This window comes from Mustela putorius, unplaced genomic scaffold (assembly GCF_011764305.1).
Source record: "Mustela putorius furo isolate JIRA1106 unplaced genomic scaffold, ASM1176430v1.1 tig00004041_pilon_pilon_pilon, whole genome shotgun sequence".
NCBI lineage: Eukaryota > Metazoa > Chordata > Mammalia > Carnivora > Mustelidae > Mustela > Mustela putorius.
Genome location: NW_025422176.1, coordinates 1,063,889 through 1,091,028, shown reverse-complemented (window position 1 = coordinate 1,091,028; position 27,140 = coordinate 1,063,889). Strand labels below are relative to the sequence as shown.

The following is a 27,140-nucleotide window of genomic DNA, read 5'->3' as shown; positions in this document are numbered from 1 at the left end:
TGTGTGCCAATAAAACTTTATTGATGGACACTGAAAATGAAACCTTGTATAATTTTCATGAGTCACAAAAGAGTCGTCTTCTGATCTTTTTAACCATTGAGAAAAGTGAAATAAAAAACTAGTCCTAGGTCACGAGCAAAATCAGGATCTGGGCTATGGGTGGCAGTTTGCTGTCCCGACAGTCATGTCTGTAAGTGCTTAGAACAGCACTCAGCACGCCGCTGCTGAGCTCTCATTGGACACCTACTGTGTGCCTGGTACATGTTGGGCATTATCACGTTGGAAAGTGTGAGTCCAGGAATGGCTGTCTGCGGTCGTCGGTCGTCGGTAGTCGGCTTGCTGGGGAGGGGAGTTATCCAATGATCCTTTGCGCCTTGGGCCACCGCTGGACAGGGGTGTCCAGCAAGGCCCTTTCATGGGCCTTTCTGTGCTTGGGTAATGGGCCCGGGGCACTGGCTTAGCTGCTCAGAACGTGGCCCCACCCCTGCTCCCAGAGTGCGGAGCTCGTCCTGCCCCCAGGCCTCCCCCCACCTTGCCCTGGCCCCCACCCCCACACACTCCAAGGACCTCGGGCCAGCTCCCTGCCTGAGGGCACAGAGGAGAGACCTTGCCCCAATGTCAGAGACTAAGAACAGTTTATTCGCAAACAGCCCCAGCGGCGGGGCTGGTGCTTCTTCCCAGGCTTTGGCACTAGGCAGTGGCTCTCCGCCCTTGTTACTTTGGGTCGTCCTATGGCTGGGCCCCAGCCCAGGTGGGAGGAGCGGGTGAAACTCTTTGCTTGCGGCTTTGGAGGAGTCTCTCTCTCTCTCTCAAGATCTGGTGAAATCTCTGTCAGGCTTCCTTCTGGCCTTCGGCCGGCCAGTCACCATTTCCTCGACCCCCATCTCTCTCTGGAGCAGATGTGTGAGGGGTTTGGGCGGCCGGATCTTTCCCGCCGTGGACAGCTGTGAGGGTGGCTGGGCAGGGTCCAGGGGATCGCTGCACACCCTCAGGCCCCATGTTGTTGGTCAAAGGAGACTTTCAGTCATTGTCTCTGAAAAGCCCAGAGGGGTGCCAAAGGGTCCCCTCCACATGTAGGAGACAGGGTCGAAGTTCTCAGACCAGGGCCGGGGCTCCTAGCTAACGTCTCTCTTCGCCTCCTTGCCTCAGGACTCAGCTGGTATCTGGGTGTCTGAGAGCTGGTCGGAGAAGGCCCTCTCCAAACGCAAGGTATTGTACCTGGGAGGCGGTGTGCCCGGCACCTGGGTCCCTGGGGCTGGAGGCAGGCGCAACGCCGAGGTAAAAGTGGGCAGGTCATCATCTATATCGAGGCCTGGGTTGTCCTGGCCCTGAGGGCCGGGGGGAGCGTGCCTCCTGGCCCACCACTCCTTGGCCTTCTGCCACTGGTGGCGCGCAATGATAGAGAAGGAGTCAATGAAGAAGACCTCAATGATCTCAATGACACAGACGACAGAGCAGCTCATCCACAGGCCCAGCTGGCCCCCGAAGTTGGACAGAAGCATCTCGATCTGCAAGGGAGGCCAAGCCAGATTGTGAAGAGGGTCCTCCCTCCCAAGTTGGTCTCATGCAGGGACCCCCGATTCCCAAGGGAGCTCCTGGCGAGTCCTGGCCCTGAATGGGTTTGGAGGGCTTTCTGTCCCCTCTTCCTCTTGCCTGCACTGATCCCAGGCCTGGCTGGCCTATGGCGGCCCTACCAGCTCAGAATGGATCGCTGGCAAACTGGATCTGGGCAGAGGGGCACGTTTGCAGACCCCGGACAGGTTCCAGAAGGAAGCTACTCACACTGTTGGCGGGACTCTCCATGATGGATCGCTGGTTCAGGTCTTTGTAGAATATCAAGAGTTTGGCCAAGTCTGTCCTGCAGAAAGTCCAAAGAGCCAAGGTGAGTTAGATGACTTTGCATTCTACCGGACGACCAACGCTTTAGTGTGACTCTCTCCGTCCTGCCCAGACCCCAGCACAGCCCAGGCCCTGAGCTCCCTGGGGGTCCCTGGTCCCCCAGGGCTCTTCCTGTACCCGAGAGTACATCTCCAGCTGGGCCTGGTTGTTCAGGCCATTCGTTCCCTCTAGAACCATTTCCTACCCTCCAGACTAAGTCAGTCCACCCAGCTATGCTCCCCTAGCACCTGTTCTTCATTAAACCTTGACGTTGCGATTGTTTGATTGCAATCTCAAATATGTACAAGGGACACACAGGTAATGTACACGAGTGAGCTAGGCTGGGGATAAGGAAATAATAATGACCCGTAACGACAGCCAGCCTTTAATGGACGCTTCCTGTGTTGCCGCCCACCATTCCAAGCATCTTACGTGAATTCACCTGTTTGATGCTCACATCAACCCCATGTAGCTCTGTTTTCATCGTCCCCACATTTCATAGATGTGGAACCCAAGACCCGGGTTGGTTAAGTAACGGCGTGGCCAAGAACGCACTGCTGGTCATTGGCAGATCCAGTATGCAGACCTGGATGAATCTGGCTTCAAAGTCCATGCCGTTAGCCCCTGTACTAAATGGCCTCCTGCTAGGACTGTGGCAAACTGGACAGCCTATGCTTATTCCAAAGGGGCAGCTGTTACTCAGCTCTTCGGTGCCAGGAAGAACGGAGGTTTTCTATTTCCAGAACTTCTTATCTTTCAAGGAAATCCAGAAGTAACAGGTTTCTTTTCTGGAGCTGGCTTTGGCCGAGGGGTCAGCGGCTTGCAATGCTTGGCTTGAGAGTCTGCAATGGCTTGGGTAAAGTCTATCTTTATGGCTAGACCGTAAGCACCCTGTCTGCTCAGTCATCTTGTCACCCCCAACACCGGACACAGTACCTGGCACCTAGTGGATATTCAGTAAATGTTGGAGGCCGACCTCCATGGGGGCCAGGCCCAGTACTGGGTCCTGTGGAGATGAGAAGGGCCCAGAGAGATTCGGGGTCACGTACACCCTATCTCACACCTTCGTCTCCATCCCCTGGGCTCCCTGAACTCTGGCCTGGCTGATTTTTGCTAAAGCTCTCTTGGAAGCGAATGTTGACATGGAAAATATAAGTGGGATCAGGAGCTGCATAGCTCTGAGAAGTGTTTTTCCACCTGGGTCAAGATCTGTCAGGAAGCCATGAAATCAATTTCCTAGGCCATGACCAGTGCCTTTGACAAAGCAAAATAGGATAAGAAATACCAATCGCAGCCACAGAGATGTTCCAACTCTTTGTCAACTGATATAAGCACTAATCATTCCGAACGGCGCCGCACTGGGATGGATATGAACAGCTGGGTTAGCTGCACCAGCTTGCAGTGCTGAAGATCAGCCCGAGTGCTTGGCTAATCGTAAGGAAGTGCTGTTCTGTGAGCCTTTTTTTGTTGTTTTTTAGATTTTTTTTTTTTAAGATTTTATTTTATTTGCCAGGGAGAGAGAGAGAGAGAGAGAGAGAGAGATATCACAATTAGGCAGAGGCAGGCAGAGAAAGAGGGGAAGCAGGCTCTGCGCCGAGCAGAGAGCCCGATGTGGGGCTCGGTCCCAGGACCCTGAGATCATGACCTGAGCTGAAGGCAGAGGCTTAACCCACTGAGCCACCCAGGTGCCCCTCCATGAGACTTTTATCTCATGTATATAGTCAGTGGAAAACCATTTTCATACTGCGGGTTCTGGTCAAAGCCTTTGAGAGCCCCAGGCCTAGTGCACGGCCTGGCTCTGGACACGAGCTTGATCCAATAGTTGTTGAATAAAGGAATGAGTGAAGGACCAAGAGAGGGTTTGGCAGCGAGGAAGCAGGTGGGGAGGCCGGGGCCCAGGGCCAGCAGAGGCAGAAGAAACGGGGGGCGGGGGGGTCTGCTTACTTGTTGAGTTTTTTCTTTATTTGCTGGCCTTGGTCCCAAGTGAGAACGGGTAGCAACCATTTCTGTGATAGAGAAAGAAGGAATGACCTGGGGATCTGGGGATGTCTAGAGAGCCCAGGGCCAGCCCCTGGGCCTCCCCTGTGCATTCCCCTCCCCCACCACCCGAGGCTGGAAGACCTAGGCGGGCAGGACATCAGGCTCCCGGCTGAGGATGTGAGGGTAAAGACAGGGCAGCATAACTTACCTCGGAAACCACGGATGGCCACTGTGCCAGACTGGTGGTCAGTGTCCACTCCTTAAAGCTAAGGGGGAAGGGGCACAGAGTGAGTGTGGGCGGCCCAGCCCGGCCCAGCCCTGGGTGCCGCTCCTGCCAGGCCCACTCACCTGCAGGCTTCCCGGCACACGGCCTGGCAGCCCAGCTCCTCCCGGACGAAGGCTTGGTGCAGCTCGTAATAGCAGTACACTGGGGGACGAGGCAGAGGGCAGTATGAGCTTTGGGGCCGCTGTGCTTTTCCAGGGGGGTCACCCATGGGGCCCTCAGAGTCTCCTTGTAGTGATTTCTCCTCCCCTTTGCTACAAACACTGGTTCTCTGGAGACAAACGCTGCTCTGTCATGTCGAGAGACAGAATACTGTGGAGGTTAAGGACGTATGTTGTCGGGTCAGCCGTACTGGCTTTGAGTCTCACTCTGTTACTCCCGGGCTGTGTGACCTTGGACAAGTTGCTTAACCACCCCGAGCCTCAGTTATCTGTTCCGTGAAAGGGTTCCATCTGTGGTTCCTGCCTCTTGGAGCTGACAGAGGTGGCCAGCCTCTCAGCACAGGCTGGGGTTCAACCTTGGGTCCTTAATCAGAGAGTGGAATTCAAGCCAGGTTTGAGGACAGGAGTAAAACTCTGCTTCTGATCTCTCTCTCACTACCTCCCACCTGCAAAAGGCCCTACACAGGCTGGTGCTGAGGCTGGGGGACCTCCCCCCTCCTGCGGCGGCGGGTCTCACTCACTCCAGTTGGGGTGCTGCTGGTAGTTGCAGTAGTTGGCTGCTGGAGGCAGAGGCTGGCTGTACTGTGCGCACCCGCATTTCTCCACCATCTTCGTCTGGAAGCATGAGTGAAGGCAGATCTGAAAGACAAGACCCAGAGGTTCCCTTCACCTTGCACACGGACGCCTGCACCACCCGCATCCAGGGGGCCGGCTTCCCGCAGCCTCCGCGGACCGCATAATTATGCCCCTTGTGGCACAGGGGACCAGGCCGGGGGTGGCCCTGGAGTCAAAGGGACCCGGGGTAGAAAAATGAGCATTCAGATTAACCAAGAGGTGGAGAACAGGCTGAGCTGGGGCCAGGTCTTGGGTGGTCCTTTCTCAGTCACTTGAGTGCTGACACAAGGGAGTGGGGGACATCAGATCAGAGCAGAAGCCAAGAAACGGAAACAGAGTCCCTAACTTTTCTGTTCTCAACCAGTCCTTCCACGCTGGATTCTTAGGGACCATAAGCTCCCGGCGTGTCAACAAAGCTTGTAGAGTCCAAGCTCAGGAGGAGGACTCTGCAGGCAGGCTACTCCTGTCCAAATCCCAGATTTGCCACACCCCCAGCTGTGTGACCTCAGGCAAGTTCCTTAACTTCTCTGATGCTCTGGTTTCTTCACGGTTGAAGTATAGCAGTACCTACTTCACGAGGTTGTTGTGAGCACGAAATGCATTGCCATATGTAAGGCGTTGGTACATGGTAGCCTCTCACTAAATATTATCGAGGAGTGTCTTTCCAATGAGTTGACCTTTCCTTTTGGTCTTGAAGTCAGTTTGATTGTATTATTTCTAGTATAAGTAGACATTCTTTGACTAACAGTCTCTTTTCACTTAGTATTCCTACCACGCTCAGCTCCAAGGTAAGCTAGAGGGCTCAGGGTGTAGGAATACCCACTCTTTTTTATTCTTCTGGGGTGATTTTCATGAACTGTGAGCATCCCAGGAGGAGGGGGCTGCAGACTCCCAGAATTGTAAGAGAAGGCATAACAGATGATCGCACTTGGGGTTGCAAACCCAAATGCTTTTGGGGCCGGTGGGGACTAGGGGGGATGAGAACACATGCATCCTTGACCGGGGCAGCTCCGCTCACTGTTTACACTGCCGGGCTATGGGCCTAATGTTGCCAGATCTTGTTTTTCAAGAGAAGCTGGAAATCTGGGTTTTCTTATGAAATTCCCTGACTTTTAAACACCATCCAGGCCGGAAGAAAACTAGGTGTGCAGTCTGGAAGGGGCCTGGGAGCTGCCAGTTCGCTGCCCCAGACCCAATCCTACCTCCCCCCCCCCGGTGATTGCTGACAATGACATCACTTGTCCGAGGACATCGGCGAGCGAGGGGCATGAGGGGCCCAGAAACCAGGCTCCTGACCTCTCAGCCAACACCTCTCCCAGACTGCTTCTCTCCCGTCCCTCACCTGGCAAAGCCTACTTAGGAAGCAGGCCTGTCTCGGCTGCACATTGTGTTCCCCGCAAACCTCAATCAATTCAGCTCTGGTTACAGACGAATTGAAGAGGACTGGAACCAACTGGTGTTGTTTGTTCTTGAGGTCTTTGGATGAACCCCAGGAATTATCACCAGAGTTCCTGGTCCCGGACACACCCCAGCCTGTAGATAACTGTCTCCTGTGTCTGAGCCACAACCCAGGGCTGCGCGCCCCCTCCCGCCCATACCTGGAGGGAATATGACGCGTTGTAGATATTACTGATGGGCACGTCGCTCCCGTCCTCGGTGCACTGGCTGTAGGGCTCGCTCAGCTTGAAGGACTCCGTCTGGAATCACAGCATACATTTAGTCTTACCCTGTCCCAGGATCCGGGCGGGGGAACCCCTGGGAGCTGAGCATTTAGTCATTTATTTAACAAATATTTCTTGAGCACCTAAGAGGTGCCTGGGGCTATTCTAGGCACTGTGGACTCAACAACGATCAGCAGAGACAAGCTCCCTGCTCTCACGGAGCTGACTTTTCCAGTGGGGTAGACAGACAGCCAAAAGGCAAATAAATGCACAAGATAATTTTGGATAATTATGGCCAGTGATCGAACTGGGAAGGGGGACTGGAGGGCTTGGGGGGAGGGGCACAGTCTTCCCCAGAGTGATTGAGGAAGACGCCTTTGAGAAAGGGACATGCTGGCCCAGCAGGGAGTGGCAAGAGCGAGCTGGATTTGCTAAGAAGTGGAGGAAGGGGATAAGGCAGAAGGAACATCAAAGGCTGACGGAGGGTAAGACGAGGGTGGCTGGAAGGCAACACGAGAAAGATGAAGCCAGAGGGGGAGGCCAAGGCCAAGTTATGGCAGCCTCCTGTGTCAGGCTGAGAAATCTGGATTTGGATTTGGATTTCAAAAAAAAGCCATTAGAGGGGCGCCTGGGTGGCTCAGTGAGTTAAAGCCTCTGCCTTCGGCTCAGGTCATGATCCCAGGGTCCTGGGATCGAGTCCCGCATCGGGCTCTCTGCTCAGCAGGGAGCCTGCTTCCTCCTCTCTCTCTCTCTGCCTGCCTCTCTGCCTACTTGTGATCTCTCTGTCAAATAAATAAATCTTAAAAAAAAAAAAAAAACCTTATGAAATACTATTTTACCGTGGTTTACTAAGTTTGGCTCTAGCTTAATATTTGTTACTGCAAATGAACAATCCAGACACACCAATTAAAAAAAAAAAAAAAAAGAATGTCTCCTAAGGGGCAATGCTAACTGAATATTAATTGTGACCAGTTTATAGCCACGTTTGTTGTTTGTTTTGTTTTCTGAGAATAGGAGGAAAGGGGAAATTGATGGCAGATTTGTTGGAGGAAAGAAAATCTTTTTTTTTCCTTCTCCGGAGTGACCAGATAGGGAGAAAGATAATGGGGTTGGGGGGGAGGGGTTGGTGGAATCAAGGAGTTTGAGCTAGGTGGAAAATGCAGACATCTCAAGTAGCTGAACCCTCCTTGTGCTTGCATTGTCATCCATCTGGTGACCATCCATCTCCCACAGTTAACTGCGGGGACCTCAAGGGCGATGACCGGTGCCCATTTTAAAACATTTAAGCAATAGAAGCAAAGGGAAAAGCAACCGTGTGTCTCCTGTCTTTTTTTTTTTTTTTTAAGATTTTATTTATTTACTAGACAGAGATCACAAGTAGGCAGAGAGGCAGGCAGAGAGAAAGAGGGGAAGCAGGCTCCCAAGACCCTGGGATCATGACCTGAGCTGAAGGCAGAGGCCTTAACCCACTGAGCCACGCAGGCGCCCCGGCCTCCTGCTTTCCTAGGGGAGGAGTAGACCTGGTCTCAGATACAGAGACAAGTGGACAGGCAGACACGTTCTCGTACATTCCCTTCGCCTTCTCACTAACAATAGAGGGAGTATCTTTCCTTGTCGGTACAAAATAAACAGACTTATTTCATTTCTCCACTAGCTGGATGGGCTAACGAGTTTAGAGTCTCTAGAACATGCCAGGGTAGGCTGGGCCCTGGGGTGCGAAGGTGCTGACTGTGGCTTCCCTGGAGGGCACTTCAACTCAGTGCCACCCTGAGATTCCCCCCAAGCTTCAGGCTCCCTGGGCAGATGTTCCTTCAAGTCCCCGAGTCCTGCCGAGCTGTCCCAGAGCCCAGTGTGTGGCGGTGACTACAGGCTCTACTTGCCTGGGGCGGGCATGGGGCAGGGAGTTCAAGACCCCGGCATCTAAGTGACAGGGTCTGTCTACCTGGAGAGGCCGCAGCTGGCAAAGGTGGCCAGAGCTCTGTCTATTTTGAGGACCACGCCATGGGCCACTTGCAGAGTCGTGAGGAACTGATCGTGAGAAACCCATCTTTTTTTTTTTTTTTTTTTTAAAGATTTTATTTATTTATTTGACAGACAGAGATCACAAGCAGGCAGAGAGGCAGGCAGAGAGAGAGGAAGGGAAGCAGGCCCCCCGCTGAGCAGAGAGCCCGATGTGGGACTCGACCCCAGGACCCTGAGATCATGACCTGAGCTGAAGGTAGTGGCTTAACCCACTGAGCCACCCAGGCGCCCCCATCTTTTGACTTTCATGCATTTGAGTTCATTGTAAGGAGCGTATTGAACTCAGAGCCGGTGGGGTGTTCAGGTGGCTTCCTGAAGCACGGAGGGCGGGGTGGGGATGGGAGAGGGTGGGGCGGGCACTCTTCTCTCCCTCCTGCCCCTCTTCCCCTTCTCTCTCCCCCCTCCACCATCAGTTTTTCAGAATCGCTGATCTGCCCCTGACCCCTGGGGACACAGAAATGAGAATGGATATATATGTATGTGAACAGAAGCAAGTTTTGTGTATATGAGCACACCTGTGTGCTCCCACACATATACACACAGTGTATACATGTGTGTATACACACACATATACACATGGTGCATACATGTGTACGTGCGAGACGGGTGTGTGCGCGCGTGCATGCATGGGTGTATGAAGGCGTGATTAAGTCTCTGTGAGTATACATGTGGGCAAGAGGGTCCATTTTTATCAAACCAGATCTTATCTGCTTCCTTAGAATCCTGGGGGAGGCTGACATTTGCACAGGAATCCTCGGCTTCTTAGATTTCATTAATTTATGAGAGAGAGAGAAAGAAAGAGAGCATGGGCAGGGTGGGGGGGTGCAGAGGAACAAGCAGACTCCCCGCTCAGCGGGGTCGATTCCGGGACCCTGAGATCATGACCTGAGCCAAAGTCAGACACTTAACTCTCTGGGCCACCCAGGTGCCCCTCCGCTCACTTCTTTATAGGTATGAACTGTGCCAGGGAGAAGACCAGAGGGCAGCATGATGTCCTAGATGGAATTATGGATGGTTTACGGATTACAGATGGGATTACGGAGGGTCTCTTTTTGCTTCTGTTCGGTTTTTATATATATAAAAGTTATAAGATTTATTTGTGCATGGCAAAGTTTATACTTTTAATCAATGGAGGAAAGAAAAATAATGACTCCATATATGAAGTTAGGACTACTGTTGACTCTTTGGAGGAAGTAGTGAATTCTATCTCTACTTCACGTCCTGCAGAAAAAAAACATTCCAGTGGATTAAGGTATTAATTGAAATAATAAAATAACTGGAAGGCAACTCAGTTCAGTATATGATCTCAAGGAAGAACAAGCCTCAAAAAGCGTAAAGGCTGAAGAAGAAGACAAAGATTTTGACTATGTAAACATCTGAAATGTTTGCATGCAAAACAGGAGCATAAAGAAAAGCGAAAGGAAAGCACAAACTGGGAAAGATATTTGCAACACATACGGCACCCAACGAGCACTTTTTCTACATAGATGGAAGCCAACGCAACGTCTCATAAAGAAGGAGAGTGTCACCAAGGATAAGAAAATCTTTCCTAACCCCTCTTTTCGCTTCAGACTTACTTTTCCTTTCTGTCACATTCCTTTTCTTAAAAATAAAAGAGTGCAGTGACAGCCGGTATTTTTGGAACGCTTACGACATACGAAGCGCTCTTCCAAGCGCTTCATGTGAACCAACCCATTGAGTGTTCATTAGCCTATAAAGTCACGTTATTATTATCTTCCCCGTTTCACAGATGAGGTAACTAAGACATGGAGATTACACAACCATTGTACAAAGCTGGGCAGGTAAGCCCTGTTATGCATATGCTTGCGAAAAGAGGTGTGTGCGCGTTTTGAGATAAAAAACGAACAGGAGGGTTTGCAGTGGTAGTGAAGTCTGCGCTCTCTCCAAGACCCGGCTGTGCACCACCCTGGGTGAGCTGTCTGCCCTTGCCCACTTCCTCATGTCCCATTCATGATCCGGCTCATTGTACTTTGGTTTCTGTTCCACTTCTTCTGCTGAAAACTGCTCTGGCAAAAACTGCCGGTGATCTCTTCGTTACCAAACCCAGACTGCACCTTTTGCCCTTTCTCTTGACGGACCTCCCAGCTGCATTTGGCACGTTGGTTCACACTTTCCTTGAAGCTATCTTCTTTGATTTATCTGCCACCCGTTCTTTCTGGCTTCTGCTTCTCATTCTCTGCTTCTGTTTCTCCATTTTCTTTCTGCTCGGCCCTTACACATTTGCATTCTGTCTCGGGTCTTGGGTGACAGCATATATTTCCAAGTCTAGGGTTATGCTAGATGCCCACCCCAATCCCCACCTCCGTTTTTCTCCTGAGCTCCCGGTTCATAGCATTTCTGGACATTTTCACCCCGATTCCCCAAAGGCCCAACAACTTGGGTATGTCCCAAGCAGAAGTGGTCATCTTCCCCCACAAACTTATCCCTTCTCTTGCATTCCCTAATTCTGAGCCCGGCACCTCCATCCCCTTCCACTGCCCAAGCCAAAACCTAAACATCAATCTAACTTCCCTCTTAGTGAGGCCTTTCCTGGCTGACCTTGGCTGTCAAGTCTGTTGCCTCCATGCCTCCATTCATTTATGCTTCTGCCTCAGCTAAGGGCCTTACCACTTCTTTCTGGAATTATGTAAAGACGCTGCCTCCAGTATTTCGATTACTTTATCTTGACTGCACTTCAGCCAAAGAGATTTCTCAGGAAGTTTCACTATTCAGCTTAAAATACTTCCTGTGACCCCTTTGTCACTGCTTTGCCCTTGGCTTTCATTAGCCCGTCCTGAAACTACTTGCCTGACACTTGTCCTTCAAGAATCTATCAGCTAGGAAGCCTTCAGCTTCAGCAGCTCCCCACCATCTGTACAACTGTCCATACATCCACCTACCCATCCAACAGTAGTTACTGAGCATCTACTGTGTTCTAAGAACTGAGCCTGGTAACGAGACAGAATGTCTCTGTTCCCACGGAGCTGGTCACTGTATTGCAAAGCCCTGTGGTCTTAAAGATAAGATCTCTAAAGGCAGGTGTTCTGTTGTATTCATCTCTGAATTTCCAGTGCTTTGGACACAAAGTCCCTCACTAAACGAAGGAAAATTTTTAACCAACTGATTGCGTCTACCAGCTTAACATGCCTATTGAGAAAAATAAGTAAACAGAAAATAAATAAGGAAGGAAGGAAGTCTAGTTTGTTTGGACTTATTCTTAGTAACCCCGTGTTGACCTCTTAATAATCCCTAAGATTACTTTTTGTTGTTCCAAATGCTCGTAAATCAGAAGGAGAGCTGACTGACCCTGCTCTGTCACTTTGGTTTTCTACATCTCAAATTAGGTACAGCAGAAAACCCACCTCTGTCTTTGTTTACGCACCGTTGTTTAAGAAAATGTTTGCTTAACAAAGTGGTGGGTGTTTCTAAGCTCAGAGAAGGAAATCAGAGGGCAGAATTCCTCAGTTCTTACACTTCTCCAAGCTCTTGATCCTCTCGCCCAAGCCTGCAGACACCGTAAGGGGCAGAAAGGGACAAGAGGACGAAAGGATAGGTAATAAAAACTTCTTAAAGGAGAGGATGTACTGCAAATCCCAAGTCCTTGCTCAGGGTGCAGGTAAAACTGCGTGGGCAATGTTGGGTGAAAATGTTCACTATTCTGATTTGGGAGTTTTGCAATCCTGGTGAAGAGAACAATCGATGACCCAGATCCTTAAGTGGTACCCCAAAGTCTTTCCAAGCCACCGTTTCATAGCTTGGAGCTCAGGATTATTTGTGGAGGGAGGAGCAATCTGTATTCCCACAATCCCACAACACTTCCGGTCTTGAAACAAACCTCCCACATTGGAATGTGCCTCCCGAGAGCCCCCAGGTTCCAGGTAACCATCTTGATTGTTTCTCTTGTCCAGGATTGTCCCACTTGATGGGGACACAGAAGCCACAGATTTCCTCTGGACTGTCACCATGTACTGAGTTCATCATCTCAGCTGTCTCAACTTAAATATTGCTTCCTTCGGAAAGCAACCCTTGAACTTGCCATTTCCCCCCATTGGAAGCCGTAGGTCAGCCAGCCCCACGATAGATTCCCATGCATCCTGCATTTCTCCTTGGTAGCACAGATGAGGATTATAATTAATCACTTGTGCAATTTTTTGTTTGTGATTGATCCTCTCTGCTAGACTCTAAGCTCCAAAAAGACAGTGAGTGTCTTACGCTCTGATATGGTCCCAGCGTCCAGCATATAAAGACGCGCAGGAAATGCTTGTTGAGTGGATAAATAATGGGTGGTGAGCCCCGTGCTCACTATATCACTTTATAACCCAGTACGAAGCCGTCATTTATGGCTTTGCTAAAGCTTTTCTCATTCTAACTTTACCTTCCCTTAGGAAGACACACTTTACTTCCCCTCTCATGTTGAACTACTCAGCTTTCTAAAGCTGAGGTTCCTGGGTTTTCTGCGTCTTGAATAGTCACTTGAACAACTGAAGATTGAACAGAACCTGGGCTCGTCTCTCAGAGATTCTGATTCAGTGGATCCGAGTCCCACGATCAGTCATGTTTGGAAACCATGGCTCTGGAGGACAGATTTGCAAGGGAGGAAGACAAAAGGTGGAGAGTTACTGACATAAACAGTCCTCAGTTCATGAGGCGCCTGGGTGGCTCAGTGGGTTAGAGCCTCTGCCTTCGGCTCGGGTCATGGTCCCAGGGTCCTGGGATCGAGCCCCAAGTCAGGCTCTCTGCTTGGTGGGGAGGCTGCTTCCCCCTCTCTCTCTGCCTGCTTGTGACCTCTGTCTGTCGAATAAATAAATAAAATCTTTAAAAAAAAAAAAAAAGACCTCAGTCCTTCAAACAGGAAGATTGCATTAGTGGAGTGTCCAGGGCACACCCCTCTCCTTGTCCTTCTGTTCCTATTGGGCATCGTTGACTCAGGGATTCGAGTCTACAGCCCCGATGTGCTTGACAGGTTATGACTGTTTTTAGCACCCACTGAGGTCAGAGAAGGTCAAAGAGTTGAGGGAGAAAGAGGTTCTTGGTGAATGAGGTGAAACCGATGGAAGTATGATTGGCTAAACAGAGCTCCAATGGCCCAGTGACTTTCCATTAGCCACTAAGGAGTGGCTTACATGCCTCATACACCTTTAGGTGGCCCAGAAAGAAAGGTTTCATCTGCTCTATTTATGTTAGTGACAAATATAGCGTCTGATGCTTTGGTCCCAGCACAGCTTCCATAACTGCTAGTGTCTGTCTTTGCAACAAGCAAGGTTCCTTCAGTTCTTACCCAGAATGGCATCCTGTGGCCTCGTTAACCATGCAGGAGATACAAAAACAGCCTGCAGGAGAACCGCTGGAATGACGACTGTGGGACGTTTTAGCAAATTCAGGACTCTGCTTCCTCTCGAAACCAATACACTTTTCCATCAGCTGTACCTTATTGGTTATCCTTGAGAAAAGAGATCTGTTCTCCTTGCCACCCCTACAAAGGTCAGAACATCATTCTCTTACCAGGTGCATCCCTATGGAAGTGGCCATGGCAGGCTCGATCTCTGTCCCCACGTCCTCGATGAAGGGATATTCATCCTGTCGGTGGACAATCACCTTCGCCCCACTGGAGGACACCAGGAAGGGGTTGTACTCCTCTTCGTTTAAGTTCAAGATGACCTGAAGCCCTGGGAAGACAAAAGGCCACTGTGGTCAAAGGCTTGGTAAACATTCCCTGGCAGGAGCCTACCTCTCCAGCTACTTTGGGAGGCTCCAGATCAAGACGCAGGCATTTTCAACACACAGAAGGTGCACAGGGCTAGACCAGAAGCTTCGTGGAGAAGACGGGTGGAGGGCTGGTGCCCAACTTGCTCACTGCTGTGTCCCCCCAAACAGTGTCACTGCCACAGTTCTGCTGAGCAATAAAGGAGCTGTGACCCTGCCCGAGATGTGCAGCTCCTCATGGTCCTTTGAAAGGGGGCATTCTGCACAGTATCCAAAGGGACGTGCAGGGCTGTGTCTGCTGAAACCCTTATAGAAAAGCACTAATGGGCTATTTGATCACTGGTCTAACTTCTCTCCCTACTCTGGTTCCTACCCTTGCACCCAGCAGCCAGAGGGATCTTGGGAAGTTGGATGGCACAGTCACTTGGGCATCTGACTCTTGGTTTCGGCTCCGGTCATGATCTCAGGGTCAGGAGATCGAACCCAGCGTTGGGCTCTGAGCTCAGCAGGGAGTCTGCTTGAGACTTTCTCTCCCTCTGCCCTTCTGCCTCTTTCTCTCAGGCAGATGAATACATCTTTTCAAAATTTTGGAAAAGTAAAATTGGAAATCCGATCAGGTCACTCCCTTGCCTGAAACCCTTCAGTGGCATCTCGTTGGATATATGGGAATCCCACGAAATAAAATCCATAAACCTGACTGTGGCTGTCGCCCCTATAGTGATGCAGCCCTGCCTCTGTTTCCCTCCTGGTCCCCCTCCCTGTTCTCTCAAGAGGCTCCTGGCACACTGGACTTCTAGAGCTTCTAGGGCACGTCAAATTCATTTCCTCGGGGTTTTCGTACTTGTTAGTGCCCCAAATGCTCTTCTATGGATCTTCTCACCCCTGACCCACTCTTGTCACACGTGGCTCCTTATTTGAAATAAAACCCCCATCCTGACCCCAGCACCCCCTTTCCCGTTCATTCCTTGATTTTCCTTCTTGCCCTCATTAGGATTTATAAGCAGAACATGTCTCTGTGTTTGTTCATTCATTTGTTCCTTGTCTCTCCCCACGGTCATTCAAGCTTCCTGGAAGCAGAGACACTGTAGTGTCTCTGACGCCTGGAAGAGGACCTAGCATACAGCAGGTACTCAATAAGTGTTAAATGAATGACTGAGCAAATGAGCAGGGCCTATATGGATCGAAAATAGAAAACTTTGAGAGTTCAGGGGGTGCCTGGGTGGCTCAGTTGGTGAAGTATCTGCCTTCAGTTCAGGTCATGATCTCAGGGTCCTGAAATGGAGCCCCTCATCAGGCTCCCTGCTCAGCAGGGAGCTTGCTTGCTTCTCCCTCTCCCTCTGCTGCTCCCCCTGCTTGTGCTCTCTCTCTCCCTTAAATGAATAAACAAGATCTTTTTTTTTTTTAATAAGCAAAATCTTTAAAAAAAAAAAAGAATGAAGGAAAAGAAAGGAAAAAGAAAATTTTGAGAGTTCATTCTGACTTCTTCCATTTGCAAATAAAGGCTCTGAAGCCCAGAGCAGTCAAGTGATTTGCTCAAGGTCACACAGCACATAGGTAGCAGAGCTAGGACTCTGCAACTCTTAGCTCCCAGTTCCCAGACTCCTCCTTCCCACCAGAGTATGTGTCCTGAATTACGGTTTCTGGCAATCGTGGTAAGAATACACATCACACAGACGCAAAGGCCAGGCATCCACACTGTTTTCCTCCACGACAAAGCCTTGCCTTTCCTTGGGGGAGTGCGCCTGTGTATCACATCGTGTTCGATTTGCTTAGGACGTCACACAAATTCCTCTTGTGGGTAAGCCAGCACCATCTGTCCCTGCCTGCCCTTCAGCAGTCATAGTAGCTGCGCAGGGTTGGTGGCAGGGCTAGAGGTCGTCATGGTATTACCGGGGCTGGTGGTAATAGTCATAACACTACCTACAGTAGGAATGACGATCACAACCAGCATTTGTTGTGTGTTTCATGTGTGTTCCCCTCCCTCTAAATCCGTATGTTGAAATCCTATCCCGTAATGAGACAGAATTGGGGGTAGGGCCTTTAGGGAGGTAATTAAGGTTAAATGGAGTCATAAGGCGAGCCAGGATCGCATAGGACTGGTGTCTTTATGGGAATAGGAGGAGACACCAGCGCTCCCTCTCTCTGTGCCACAGAGGAAAGGCCAGGTGAGGACAAAGCAGGAAAGCGGCCATCTGCGAGCCAGGAAGAGAGCTCTCCCCAGAAACCAGATTCACCGGCATCTTGACCCTGCGCCCCTCGCCTCCAGAACCGAGAGAACATGAATGTGTGCTTTTCAGGCCTCTCCGCCGGTGATATTTTGTTACGCAGCCTGGACAGACTCATCCAGTGTGTGCCAGGACTTACTGGGAGCGCTACACACAGGAAGTCCTCCCGATAGCCTCAGAGCAGGTGCGTTATTATGATGCCCACTTTGCAGACACTTGGCCCTGTGCAGTCACTTGCGTGGGGCCACACGGTGAGGTGCAGAACTGCGTTATCTCAACCAAGGTAAAGGTGTGTTTGCTCCGCACGTCTGGGTTCAAGCCCATCTGAAGGCTGCCTGCGCTGCGTTAACTCGTTCCAGCTCCAAGCTCAAACCAGAGCGGTTTTACCGCAGCGATGTCACTGTGCTCTCTGTCTCTCTCTCTCAAGTAAAGAGGAGACGTCAGAAAAGAAAATAGACATTGAGAAAGAAGGAGCCAGCATGGACGCTGATGGAGATGCTGCGGCCAGGGGGGAAGTGCTGTCCCTGGTTTCGGGCCAGACGGAGCCTTTCTGGAAGGCGCTCGGGCACCCCAGCTGTCCCACTGCCGGTGCGCTCACCGTTGGTGCGGATTTCCTTACCATATTCGCTGCCCCCCATGGACGTGCTGAGGATAGTCTCGTTCTCTCTGTTGTTGAACGTGTAGCAATTCCCGTACATCGGATGGTGGAACAGCGTGAAGTTCCTACGAGGAAGAGCGTAGGTCAGAAAGTGCTGTGGTGGTGGGGCCGCCCCTCGAGCGTCTGAGCTGCAGGCTGGATGGGCCGTGCTTATGGGGCCAGCTCTCTTTTATGGGCAATGGAAAATGTCTTCCTTTCTCCACGTTTCGGGCTGAGAAGCCACAGACCACGCCCGCCACCCAGCCCGAGGCACACCGAGGTGGGACTCTGCTCTGCTCTGTTCTCCCGCTCAGTATTCTCATCCCTGTCTCCATCTCGAGGCGGCCCTCCTCTGTCATTTGTCTGCTCTCGTATTCCTCGGCTTGTGAATTTCGTAGCCAACACCTGACGTTTTTTTCCATTCCAGTACCGGGAAATGACCTCCGGAGAAGGTAGCACATCATCACCCGCTGGCTTGAGAACCCACCCCTCAGGCGAACACGGTTCCAATCACTCAGCTTCAAAAGGACCAATATAGCTACTTTCATACAGAAAGGGTTCGTGTTGACATAGAATGAAGGAAGCCTTCTGGAAAGGCAGGAACACTCCAGAATGTCCCAGCCCTGCTCAGTCACCACCAGGGGGTCTGAGTGTGAACTTCAAGGCAGAGAGCTGGGGGAGCTCACCCGTCCGGACGTAGACCCATCTTCCTCTCTCTCTGCCACCTTTCCTTCCTAACTGTTTCTTCCTCTATGCTAGCTCAGGCGTTCTCCATCACTGGTGTGTATGATGGTAGCATCCAAGGTTATACATAGACCATCAACCACTCTGTTTTTATGAGTAATTTAAGGGCGCCTGGGTGGCTCAGTGGGTTAAAGCCTCTGCCTTCGGCTCAGGTCATGATCTCAGAGTCCTGGGATCAAGCCCCACATTGGGCTCTCTGCTCAGTGGGGAGCCTGTTTCCTCCTCTCTCTCTCTGCCTGCTTCTCTGCCTACTTGTGATCTCTCTCTCTCTCTGTCAAATAAATAAAAATTTATAAAAACGTAAAAAAATGTTTATGAGTAATTTAATGAGTTCAAGGATATTTTGGCTCTGTGCCATTTCTGTCTTCCTCACTGACTCTAGAGCCTGGCTCCCACGTCAGTTGTTTTCCAAAGGGCAGGGACAGTGAGAAGAGCATCTTCTACTCCCAGACCCTCCCTCGCAGAGCTGCAGGTGCAGGCCCGGGGCTCAAAGCCAAGGGAGCGGACCCCTCTCCTGACCTGGCATCGCAAGACACCCCGTCAAACAGGCAGGTGACCAGCAGCTCCTCGGCAGAGTAGCTCATGTTGATCTTCTTCTCCAGAGGGACCTGCGCCATGATGTTCATGTAGTGGAGCTTGTACCACTCCTGGATGGCATTGATGCCTGAGCTGAAGTTGTAGAGGGCACAGTGGGACGTGTCATTTGAGCACTGTGAAGAAGAGAGTGGGCTGAAGCCATCGGCACCAGCACGGGCCTTCCGCAGGACGGTGAGGATGAGGAACTGGGACTCTAGACCAGACACTCGGGGCGAGCGGGAAGGGACGCCTGAAGCAAGAGTGGGCTTCCTGGGCGCCTGGGTGGCTCAGTGGGTTAAGCCGCTGCCTTCGGCTCAGGTCATGATCTCAGGGTCCTGGGATCGAGTCCCACATCGGGCTCTCTGCTCAGCAGGGAACCTGCTTCCCTTCCTCTCTCTCTGCCTGCCTCTCTGCCTACTTGTGATCTCTCGCTGTCAAATAAATAAATAAAATCTTTAAAAAAAAAAAAAAAAAAAAAAAAAAAAAAAAAAAAGAGTGGGCTTCCTCTTACTTCCAGGGGCTGAGAGAGATCGGCCTCGAGGACCAAGAAGGGGCCGAGAGCAGGACAGAGTCTCACGGTCACGACTTCCTGTGACTGCTTACCAGATAAGAAGAAAAACCAGTTTCCTTAGCATCTCCAGATAGCGAGGCCACGGCTGATTATTGCTGCTGACCTCCCACACACCTCTAGCCATTTCCTATTAGCTCAGCAGTCTAGAAATCTGGATGCTTGCCCAGACTCCAGCACGATTTCTCTGCAGGATCTTGGGCAAGACGTTACGGCTCCATTACTGCACTTGCCAGATGTTGGCTAACACATCATCCTTCCCAACCTCAGAGAGTAGTTGGGAGGACCCACATTTGAAATATAAAATAATGAGAGCCTTATAGGGAGACGGTAGTATGTTTCAGATGTTCTCGTCACACAGAGCTTGGAAATTCTCAAATGCCTGATCTGGCTCTCAGGGATGACGGGGTGGGTATCTCAGCAAAATACCCAGGAAGACTTTGAAAAGGCTGGGTGGTTAAGAGAAAGGGCCAGGGGCACCTGGGTGGCTCAGCTGTTGAAGCGGCTGCCTTCGGCTCGGGTCATGTTCCTCAGGGTCCTGGGATCGAGCCCCACATCAGGCTTCCTGTTCGGTGGGGGTTCTGCTTCTCCCTCTCCCTCTCCCCCTGCTTGTGTTCCCACCCTCGCTTTCTCTCTCTGTGTCAAATAAATAAAAATTTTAAAAATCCTTTAAAATAAAAAAAGTGAAAGGGCCATTTTTTCAGGATTGTAAGGTGCCCTGGGGTCTCACAATTGGCAAGGCTCCTCTCTAAGTTATAGGGGAGGTATCTCATCTCACAGAGGAGTCTGGGGCATGGAGAGATAGGGTGGTGGGTTGACTTTGCCCGGGACACTAATGGAATTCAATTTTGGTGAATGGCTGCGTCCTCGGGGCCGCTCACAAAGGCAGGTACTGCAGGGATCATCGGCCATTTCCGCTCCTTGTTATCTATTTTGTTCCTTCAGGGTTCTGCACCCTAATTTTGTTTTGGTGGAATGTCCTTTCCTCTATTGGATACAGTCTGATGAGACTGTCCACCGTGATGCCTCACCCGCTGTTAGCCATTAGGCGACCCAAACTTGGCCAATCACATAGTCCCAAGATGGGACTTGAATCGTCTTTATGGATGGATTAGCAAAAAGCCTGAAAATAATTGAAGTTTATTTAATCCAGAGCCATAATGTGAAATGACTCCAGCATTTCTTGCCACCTAGATCCCTGGATCGTCGCTACTTCCTGTCCTTTGAGAGGCTTCCATGAGCTACTGGTCCCTTTCTAAGACATTTTTTTTTTTTTCCTGCTTAGTATTGCCCGAGTCAGTTTCAGTTGCTTGCTGAAAATTCACCCTGAGCTGGTTGTATTTCTTTGGACAGGACCACAGAGACCGTGGCAAAGGAGAAACCTTCCCGGACCCACTATCTCCAGCCGCTCCCATGCCCCCCAGCTGTGAGGACGTGCATCTCACCAGTCGGAATCCCACCACCTCCTTAGACCCGTGGACGTGCATGGCATCTGACGCCTTGTGAACGATGCGCCCGCTGAACTTCCGCTTCCGCCCCGTGAGGAAGTCCCTGACCTCGCCGGTCTCATCCTGACTGAAAGCCATCAGTGGGACCAGTCTGAGGAATTTGGGCCCATCCGAATTCCAGGACTCTGCCTCTCGGCGTCTTCGAGACGTATTCTCCGGAAAGCCATACAGGGTCTTCAAGGCCACTCTGGTCTCCTGTTCCAGGTCAGCTAGAAGGTCCCGCACCACACTGTACCTGCCAAGGTGAGCAGGAGGCTTCAGGGAAAAAGCAAGCTCCCCCGACAGAGTGCTGGCCCTTCTGCCCTCCACTTCCCGTCAGTGTGTGACAGCCCTGGGCCCACTCCCTCCTGCCTCCTTGGCCAAGGAGACCAAGGCTTTTCCGATTTGCCCCATCCAAAGTGACTGTTGGCTTAAGTAAACGGTGACAGGCTCCCGGGTGACCCTTGCGTGACTTCTTATGGCTGCATTTCTGCCACTACCATCTGCTTGCTCTCAGGGTGTGTTGGTGAGTTTGCCCCAACCAGCATTTCTGGAGTGGTGACTATCAGGTGCCTCCCATAAACCAGCCACGGACAATTACAGTGCAGACAACACCTGCTAACCAGAAGTCTGTCCAGGGGACAGGCTCTGTCTCCACTCAGCTCACTTGGCCCTGCCCACGAATTCCCCTGGAATCAGTGCCGGGAGGGGGAAGAGCGGGAGAACCGTCCCCTTAACAACCCCCAAAGAACAAGAAGAGTGACACGGGATGTGACCGCGTGAAGCACAACCCCATCTTTAAATTTTCATAATACACATAGTCCTGGTCTCCCTCCTCACTGCCTCATTTCACCTCTCTCTACCCCTTGCTCTCTGACTTGGTGACACAGCATGGTGACCGAGTGTACAGACTCCAGAGCCAAACCACATGGGGGTCCAGTTCCCTATCCGGGCCCTGGATTTGTGACCGTGGACCCATTATTTTAGCCTCTTTGTGTCTCCGTTTTCTCATCTGTGAAATGGGAGTGTTGCCGAGATTCTGAGTTTATCCCGTGTCTCTGTGTGTGTGTGTGTGTGTGTGCGCGCAAACATTCACTATTAAGTTTTTAGTGGAATTATATTTGTTAATATTTCGCTTCTCCACTACGACTTAGCTCCATTAAGACAAAGACTGTCGGGTTGTTCAAGTCCGTGGCCTCGACTCTAGCACACTGCATGGCCGCTCGTCTGATTATGGAATAAGCGACAGACGGAACAGAGGGAGGGACCAACAGACTGTGAGGTAGAGAATGAGTCTTGGACCTGATTTTGATTTTGCCCAGTTGGTTTCCTTTCCTGCCCTGCTACTCCCTTCTATCCACACCCACACCTGCTCGGACAAATTCTGCCGGATTCAGACCTGCCTCGCAGATCAGTTTTCAAGCATCCTGAGCAGGATTCCAGTGACCCATTTAAGAGCCAGGCCCCGTGGCAGACAATAGGGCAGGACCAAGGGCTGATCCTGCGCAGAGCCTGGCGATCTCAATTAGTGGGGCTGGGTTCCCTCAGAGGAGGGTTTGGGGCCGCTGAGATGCTTCCGGAAGTCATCTGGGTGTCACTTCTGAGTCAGCCTCCCGCTCACATTTTGGGGAGAGTGTAAGCTTACAGGGCTCCCGGGAAATGGCTAAATGGGGCTGTGTGTGTGTGTGCTCCTGTGTGTCCACGCACTCAGGTGCCGGGGCTGGGGGACAGGCCTAGCCCATACCAGGGCTACCTCCAAGTGAAACTGACTCCTGCCGCCTCCCCCTCCTGTACATCTTTGAACTAGTCCCTCCTCAGGAGCAGCTGATAGAAAACTTGGTACAGATTTAGAACCCGGGAGAGGGAGTTGACCAAGTTTGGCAAGGAATTCAGATTTCTAAAAAGCGTGTCTGGGGCCTGGCTGGCGCCTAGTACCTTGGAGAGGCGCTGCGGCCCCCACCCCCCAGGGCCCTGCTCCTGCCTCTTACTTGTAAGGGTTGATGTTGCAGATGGTGACAGCAGGAAAATCCAGCTTCTGGAAGTGGACTTTGATGGAGACAGAGACGGTGTAGAAGGAGGCCACGAGGAGAGCACACTGCCAGAAGATCAGGGCCACGGCAGTGAGCGTGAACAGAATCCAGAGCAGGCGACGCAGGCGGCCGCGGGACACCACGATGCGGCGACAGCCGTGGGTGTTGGTGTTCAGACAGTACCACCGCATCAGCTCTTTGATTGTGGGCGCCTGGGGCCCCCTCACCGGCAGATTCTTCTTGATTTTGGCTTTGATCTTCTCTCCAGGAGCCATGGCAAGAATGGGATGTGGAGGGGCAGGCACGCTGGAGAGGCGGAGAAGAAAAGCAGGTGAGCTCCCAGCTCCCGGCGCGACCCCCCCACCCCTGACTCCCCCCTAGGGGCGGGGCGGTGCCTGGAGGCCCGACTCTGGGTGACGCTTGCTCTCCGAGGCCGCCCTCCTTTTTCCCTCCGGGGGGCTGGACAAATCTGCATTCTGAGGTCCCAGGCCCCTTTTCCTGGGTATTTGGGTTTTTTTTTTTTGGCCGCTGCCAAAGGGCTGGCTCCTCCCCTTGCAACCCCCTGTGGGGTCTGGGTGGGGTTTAACCTGAGAATCCCCCGCGGCAGGTTTATAGAACCTTTCGCCTGCGTGCCTGGAGCAGGAGCCCTCTGCACCGCACGTGGGCCTCCGCACCACTCTTACCAGCGCTGCGGCATTTAGAGCACGCCTCCCGCACCTTATCGCTTCCCTCAACCTGCCCCCTTGAGGGCAGCATTCCTGCCCCTGGTGTCTCCCTCCGCGGGTAGCCGAGCAAGCGCCCTGCACTCTCTTTGACAGATACAACCTGCCAAGAGAGTGGCTCGGCAGCCAACTTAGAGCCTGTTCGGTGGTGGGCTCCCAGCTTTGTTTTCCAGGCTTTTCCCCGCTGCTTTCCTTGCCAGTGGAGTTTCTGTTTCATTTCTGTTTGACCTCTTCTCTTTACAGTCAAGCTTTTGGTGTTTCTAGAACACCTTCTAAACAATAGCCCACAGCTCTTGGCCACTTAATATTTCCCAGGCATTGTGCCATATTTCCTTGATTCTAAGGGATCGCTAATTAGGGGAATACGCTTTCATTCAATGACAGCTTTGTTTGGGGGAAAGTGATGGAAAGCACAGTACCACATTCATGAACATCCAAGATGCACTGCAGTTACAGAAACTTCACAACATGCAACCACATTCTTTCTAGAAATGAATTAATACACGTGTATTGTAGGCTATATATATATATTATATTATATTATATTAAATATATATTATATTAAAAAATATATACATATAGTCTATATATAGGGAGAATCCTCTCATGGTTATCATATAAAAACTCTCACTAGTCTCATAGATGGATACAGTCTGTCTCTATAAATAGACATATAATCTACGCAGATTTCATTTTGTGTTTCAACAAGCTCAGAGAGGTGGAGTCGTTCATACAAGGCCACACAGCTAGTAAGGGGAGGAACTGGATTAGAACCTTGCAGCCTTCTCCACCACCATAATATGCTTCTGAGGGGCCTGGCATTGTGCGGGGCGCTGCCCCCCTCCCCAAGGAAGAGGGAAAAGAGGGGTTCCTGAGCTATTTAATTTCCAAACTCTGGACAGTCAGTGTAACTGCCTCCAGACAGCTGTGAGCCCTGGGAAAGGGGGAGAGGGGGTTATCCGGAAACTCTGCCTCCTGTGCCTGCCTTTGGGGACAGAGGCAAAGTAGGGTAGAGCTTAACTTGGAGTAGGATATGGAGGGCGGGCCCCATGCCCCCAGAGGGCCTGCGTCTGGGGCAAGGACTTTTGCTCCGTCAAGTTCTTCGGGCAGGGTTCTGGACCGCACGAGTTACTTTTTCTCCACGCTGACCCCATGGGATAGTGGCCACATTTGGGAACTGGGGGCAAAGCTGGGAGGCTTCCAAGTTTATGATGTTAGTGGGTTTCAGGTTTATGGTGTAAAGGAAACAAGAGTGCCGGGGGAGGGGGAGGCCAGGGGGAGCCGTCCAGAGGCAGCGACCTCCCTCCAGCAGCGCCCCCTGCCGGATGCATATGACCTTACTGGGATGGAGAAAACCTTCTCAACCCTCAAAATTATGGTGTTAGCCTCTTGGCAAGAGGAATGTAACTTATTTTATCATTGAAAATATTTCTCATCCCCACCTCTTTTCTCTCTATAATCCAAAAGCAAATAAGTTAACAAGTTTGTTCGTTTGTTTGTTTTAAAAACCTGGGTCGTTGGGGGGGGGGCTGGGTGGCTCAATTGGTTAAGCATCTGCCTTTGGCTGAGGTCATGACCTCGGGGTCCTGGGATCGAGCCCTGCCTTTGGCTCCGTGGTGGTCAGGGAGCTTGTCCCTCCATCCCTCCCCTCATTTGTACTCTCTCGCGCACAAAGAAAGAAATAAAATCTTTTTAAAAATTAAAACCTGGATCCAGGTTTAATTTCCTGTCAAGTAAGACTGCAACCCAGGGGTTTTCTTCTGTGGGAATGTTGAGAATCACAGATTCTGGGTGCTCCTGTCTCTGACTCTCCTCACTGAAGACAATCCCTGGGGTTCCTCTGCCCCATCAGTTCCTTCTCCAGGACTGACCTTGACCCCAGTGGATCAGCCACCCGTGTCTGTGAAACTACCGGCAAAAGGAGGGAACCCATCTGGCTCATCACAAAACAGATAAATGTTCACTCAAACAGTGTTCCAACTTCAAAGCATTATTATGGTTACTATTATTACTATTATGGTTACTATTATGTTACTATTATGGTTACTATTATGTTGCGCTGCTGGATAAAACACAATGCCTTTGGGAAGCACCCAGAGCTGACACCAAGCATTTACTCTCTAAAGTACTTTACTCTTCAGTCCATTTCCACAATAGATTTCTGAGGTAGGCATCCTCATTCTCCCCATCATACAAATGAAATGGAGACCCTGAGAAGTTTAGTTTGTCCAAGGTCACACGAGAAAGTCGCTGAGCTGGGATTTGAACTCAGGAGTCCACACCCAACTACTAGCTGTGCTGCTCCTCAAATAGTAATAATAATGACAACAATAGCAACAGCAGCAAGAATAGCGGCTGCCATACACTGAGCCTCCCCTTCTTCCAGCCTTCCCACGCAGCTCTTAACACATTACCTATTCAATGCTCATAATTATATGAAGTAAAGTACTGTGCCCTTTTCACAGAGAGGGGAAACTGAGGTGCAGAGTGATTAGATAACTTGCCCAAAGCCACACAGATAACAAGACTCAAAGGATTTTTTTTTTTTTTCTCCAAATTCCAGGGCCACTCTTGGCGGGCCATTCTCTACCTGCCCCGCTGGCTCACCCCCGAGCTTGTCTATCTCCCTTGCCCCAGGAAGGGACGCCAAGCCTCAGGTTCTAGTCGCGGGCCCCGAGCTCCTCCCCGGCGACTGCACAGCCCCCGCCTACCCTGCGCAGAGCGACCGCACACGGTGCTGTGGCAGAAGGCAGTCTGCTGAAGCCGCTGGAGAGAACCCAACCCGATTCAGGTGTTGAAAACATTCCGGAAGGTAAAGGGAACAATCGCGGTCTAGTATCACCAAGGCCAGGAAAGGGGGTTGAACAGGGGCTGCGCGGAGAGACCAGGCAAGGCGTAGCCCGGGACTCCGGGAGTCCTAGATCTTGTTCCTGAGTAGCTCAGAAATGCTTATCGCCCCAGCTCCGCGTCCCAGGCCACGGCGTAGACGACGCCAGAGAGCTGGCTGGACCTGGATTGACCTGGGAGGGTGTCCCAGCATCCCGGCCCCCGGGAGGCAGCCCCGGGCGGATGCCAGCTCCGGCGCCTACCGCGGGGACCGTGTCCGAGAAGCCACCCCGCCCCGCGGCCGCTCCGGTGCCTGGGAGCCCCAAACTCGTGCGACGCGACCTGGCTCTAGGCTCACCTCGCTCAGTTCCGAAGTCTGGGGCTCGCGTGCGCGCGATCCGTGAGCGCTCTGTTCTGCTCGGCCTAGAGCGAGAGCATCCCGCCGCAGTCGCGGCCTCCGGCTCTTGTGGGCCGGACCTGGGCCCCGCCCCTCCAGCCCCGCCCCCTCGGGGCCGCCCCCACCTGCCCAGGTGTATTCCCCAGGAGGCCCAGGATCTGCCAGCCGCGACTCTGCAGCGCCTCCTGCCACCCTGAGGTCGCTCTGCGCCCGGGTGCGTCCAGCACTGTGTCTTGCGGTGGCGCGGCGCAGAGCCTGCTGCCTCCCTGAGGCCACCCAGCACCCTGCATTTCCTCTGGGTCTGGGCCCCACCCACCAGCACTTCACAGCGCCTCCTGCTGCCCTGTTGCTGCCCGACACCTTCCACTCCCGTCCTATTGGGCGCCCTTCCACCCCAGCACCAGGAGAAATCCCAGGCGGCCTCTTCCCGTGGGGTCCCTACTGACCTGCATCACGAAGCTGCTTCAGGGCCCGCTGCCTCCGGTTGTGGGCAGCAGGGGCTTTGCAGAAAGGTCGCTTATCATGTGTTCTCTTCTGCTGCCTTTTCATAATGACTCACACACAGAGTTGTAAGAAAGGAGCTTAGAAAATTGCAACTGGGGGGCGCTTGGGTGGCTCAGTCAGT

At 51.7% G+C, this 27,140-nt stretch overlaps 2 protein-coding genes across 2 annotated transcripts in view; one reads left to right on the top strand and one right to left on the bottom strand.

Annotated features, from left to right (window-relative positions):
• Positions 1–26,601, bottom strand: SCNN1G (sodium channel epithelial 1 subunit gamma). The gene is made up of 13 exons (XM_004778322.3): positions 26,477–26,601; positions 22,529–22,876; positions 20,499–20,796; positions 18,429–18,619; positions 17,148–17,251; positions 14,103–14,266; positions 6,516–6,614; positions 4,824–4,941; positions 4,207–4,285; positions 4,067–4,124; positions 3,823–3,884; positions 1,783–1,858; positions 1–1,508 (listed from the first exon to the last, which is right to left on the bottom strand). The coding sequence occupies exons 2-13, from the start codon at positions 22,843–22,845 to the stop codon at positions 1,146–1,148; spliced, it is 1,929 nt and encodes a 642-aa protein (XP_004778379.2). The 5' UTR covers positions 22,846–22,876; positions 26,477–26,601; the 3' UTR covers positions 1–1,145.
• Positions 25,896–27,140, top strand: part of USP31 (ubiquitin specific peptidase 31) — a 212,496-nt gene continuing 211,251 nt past the window's right edge. The window contains exon 1 of the mRNA XM_045072682.1: positions 25,896–26,104. The gene's annotated coding sequence lies outside the window, so the exon portion shown is untranslated. The remainder of the gene's footprint in view (positions 26,105–27,140) is intronic.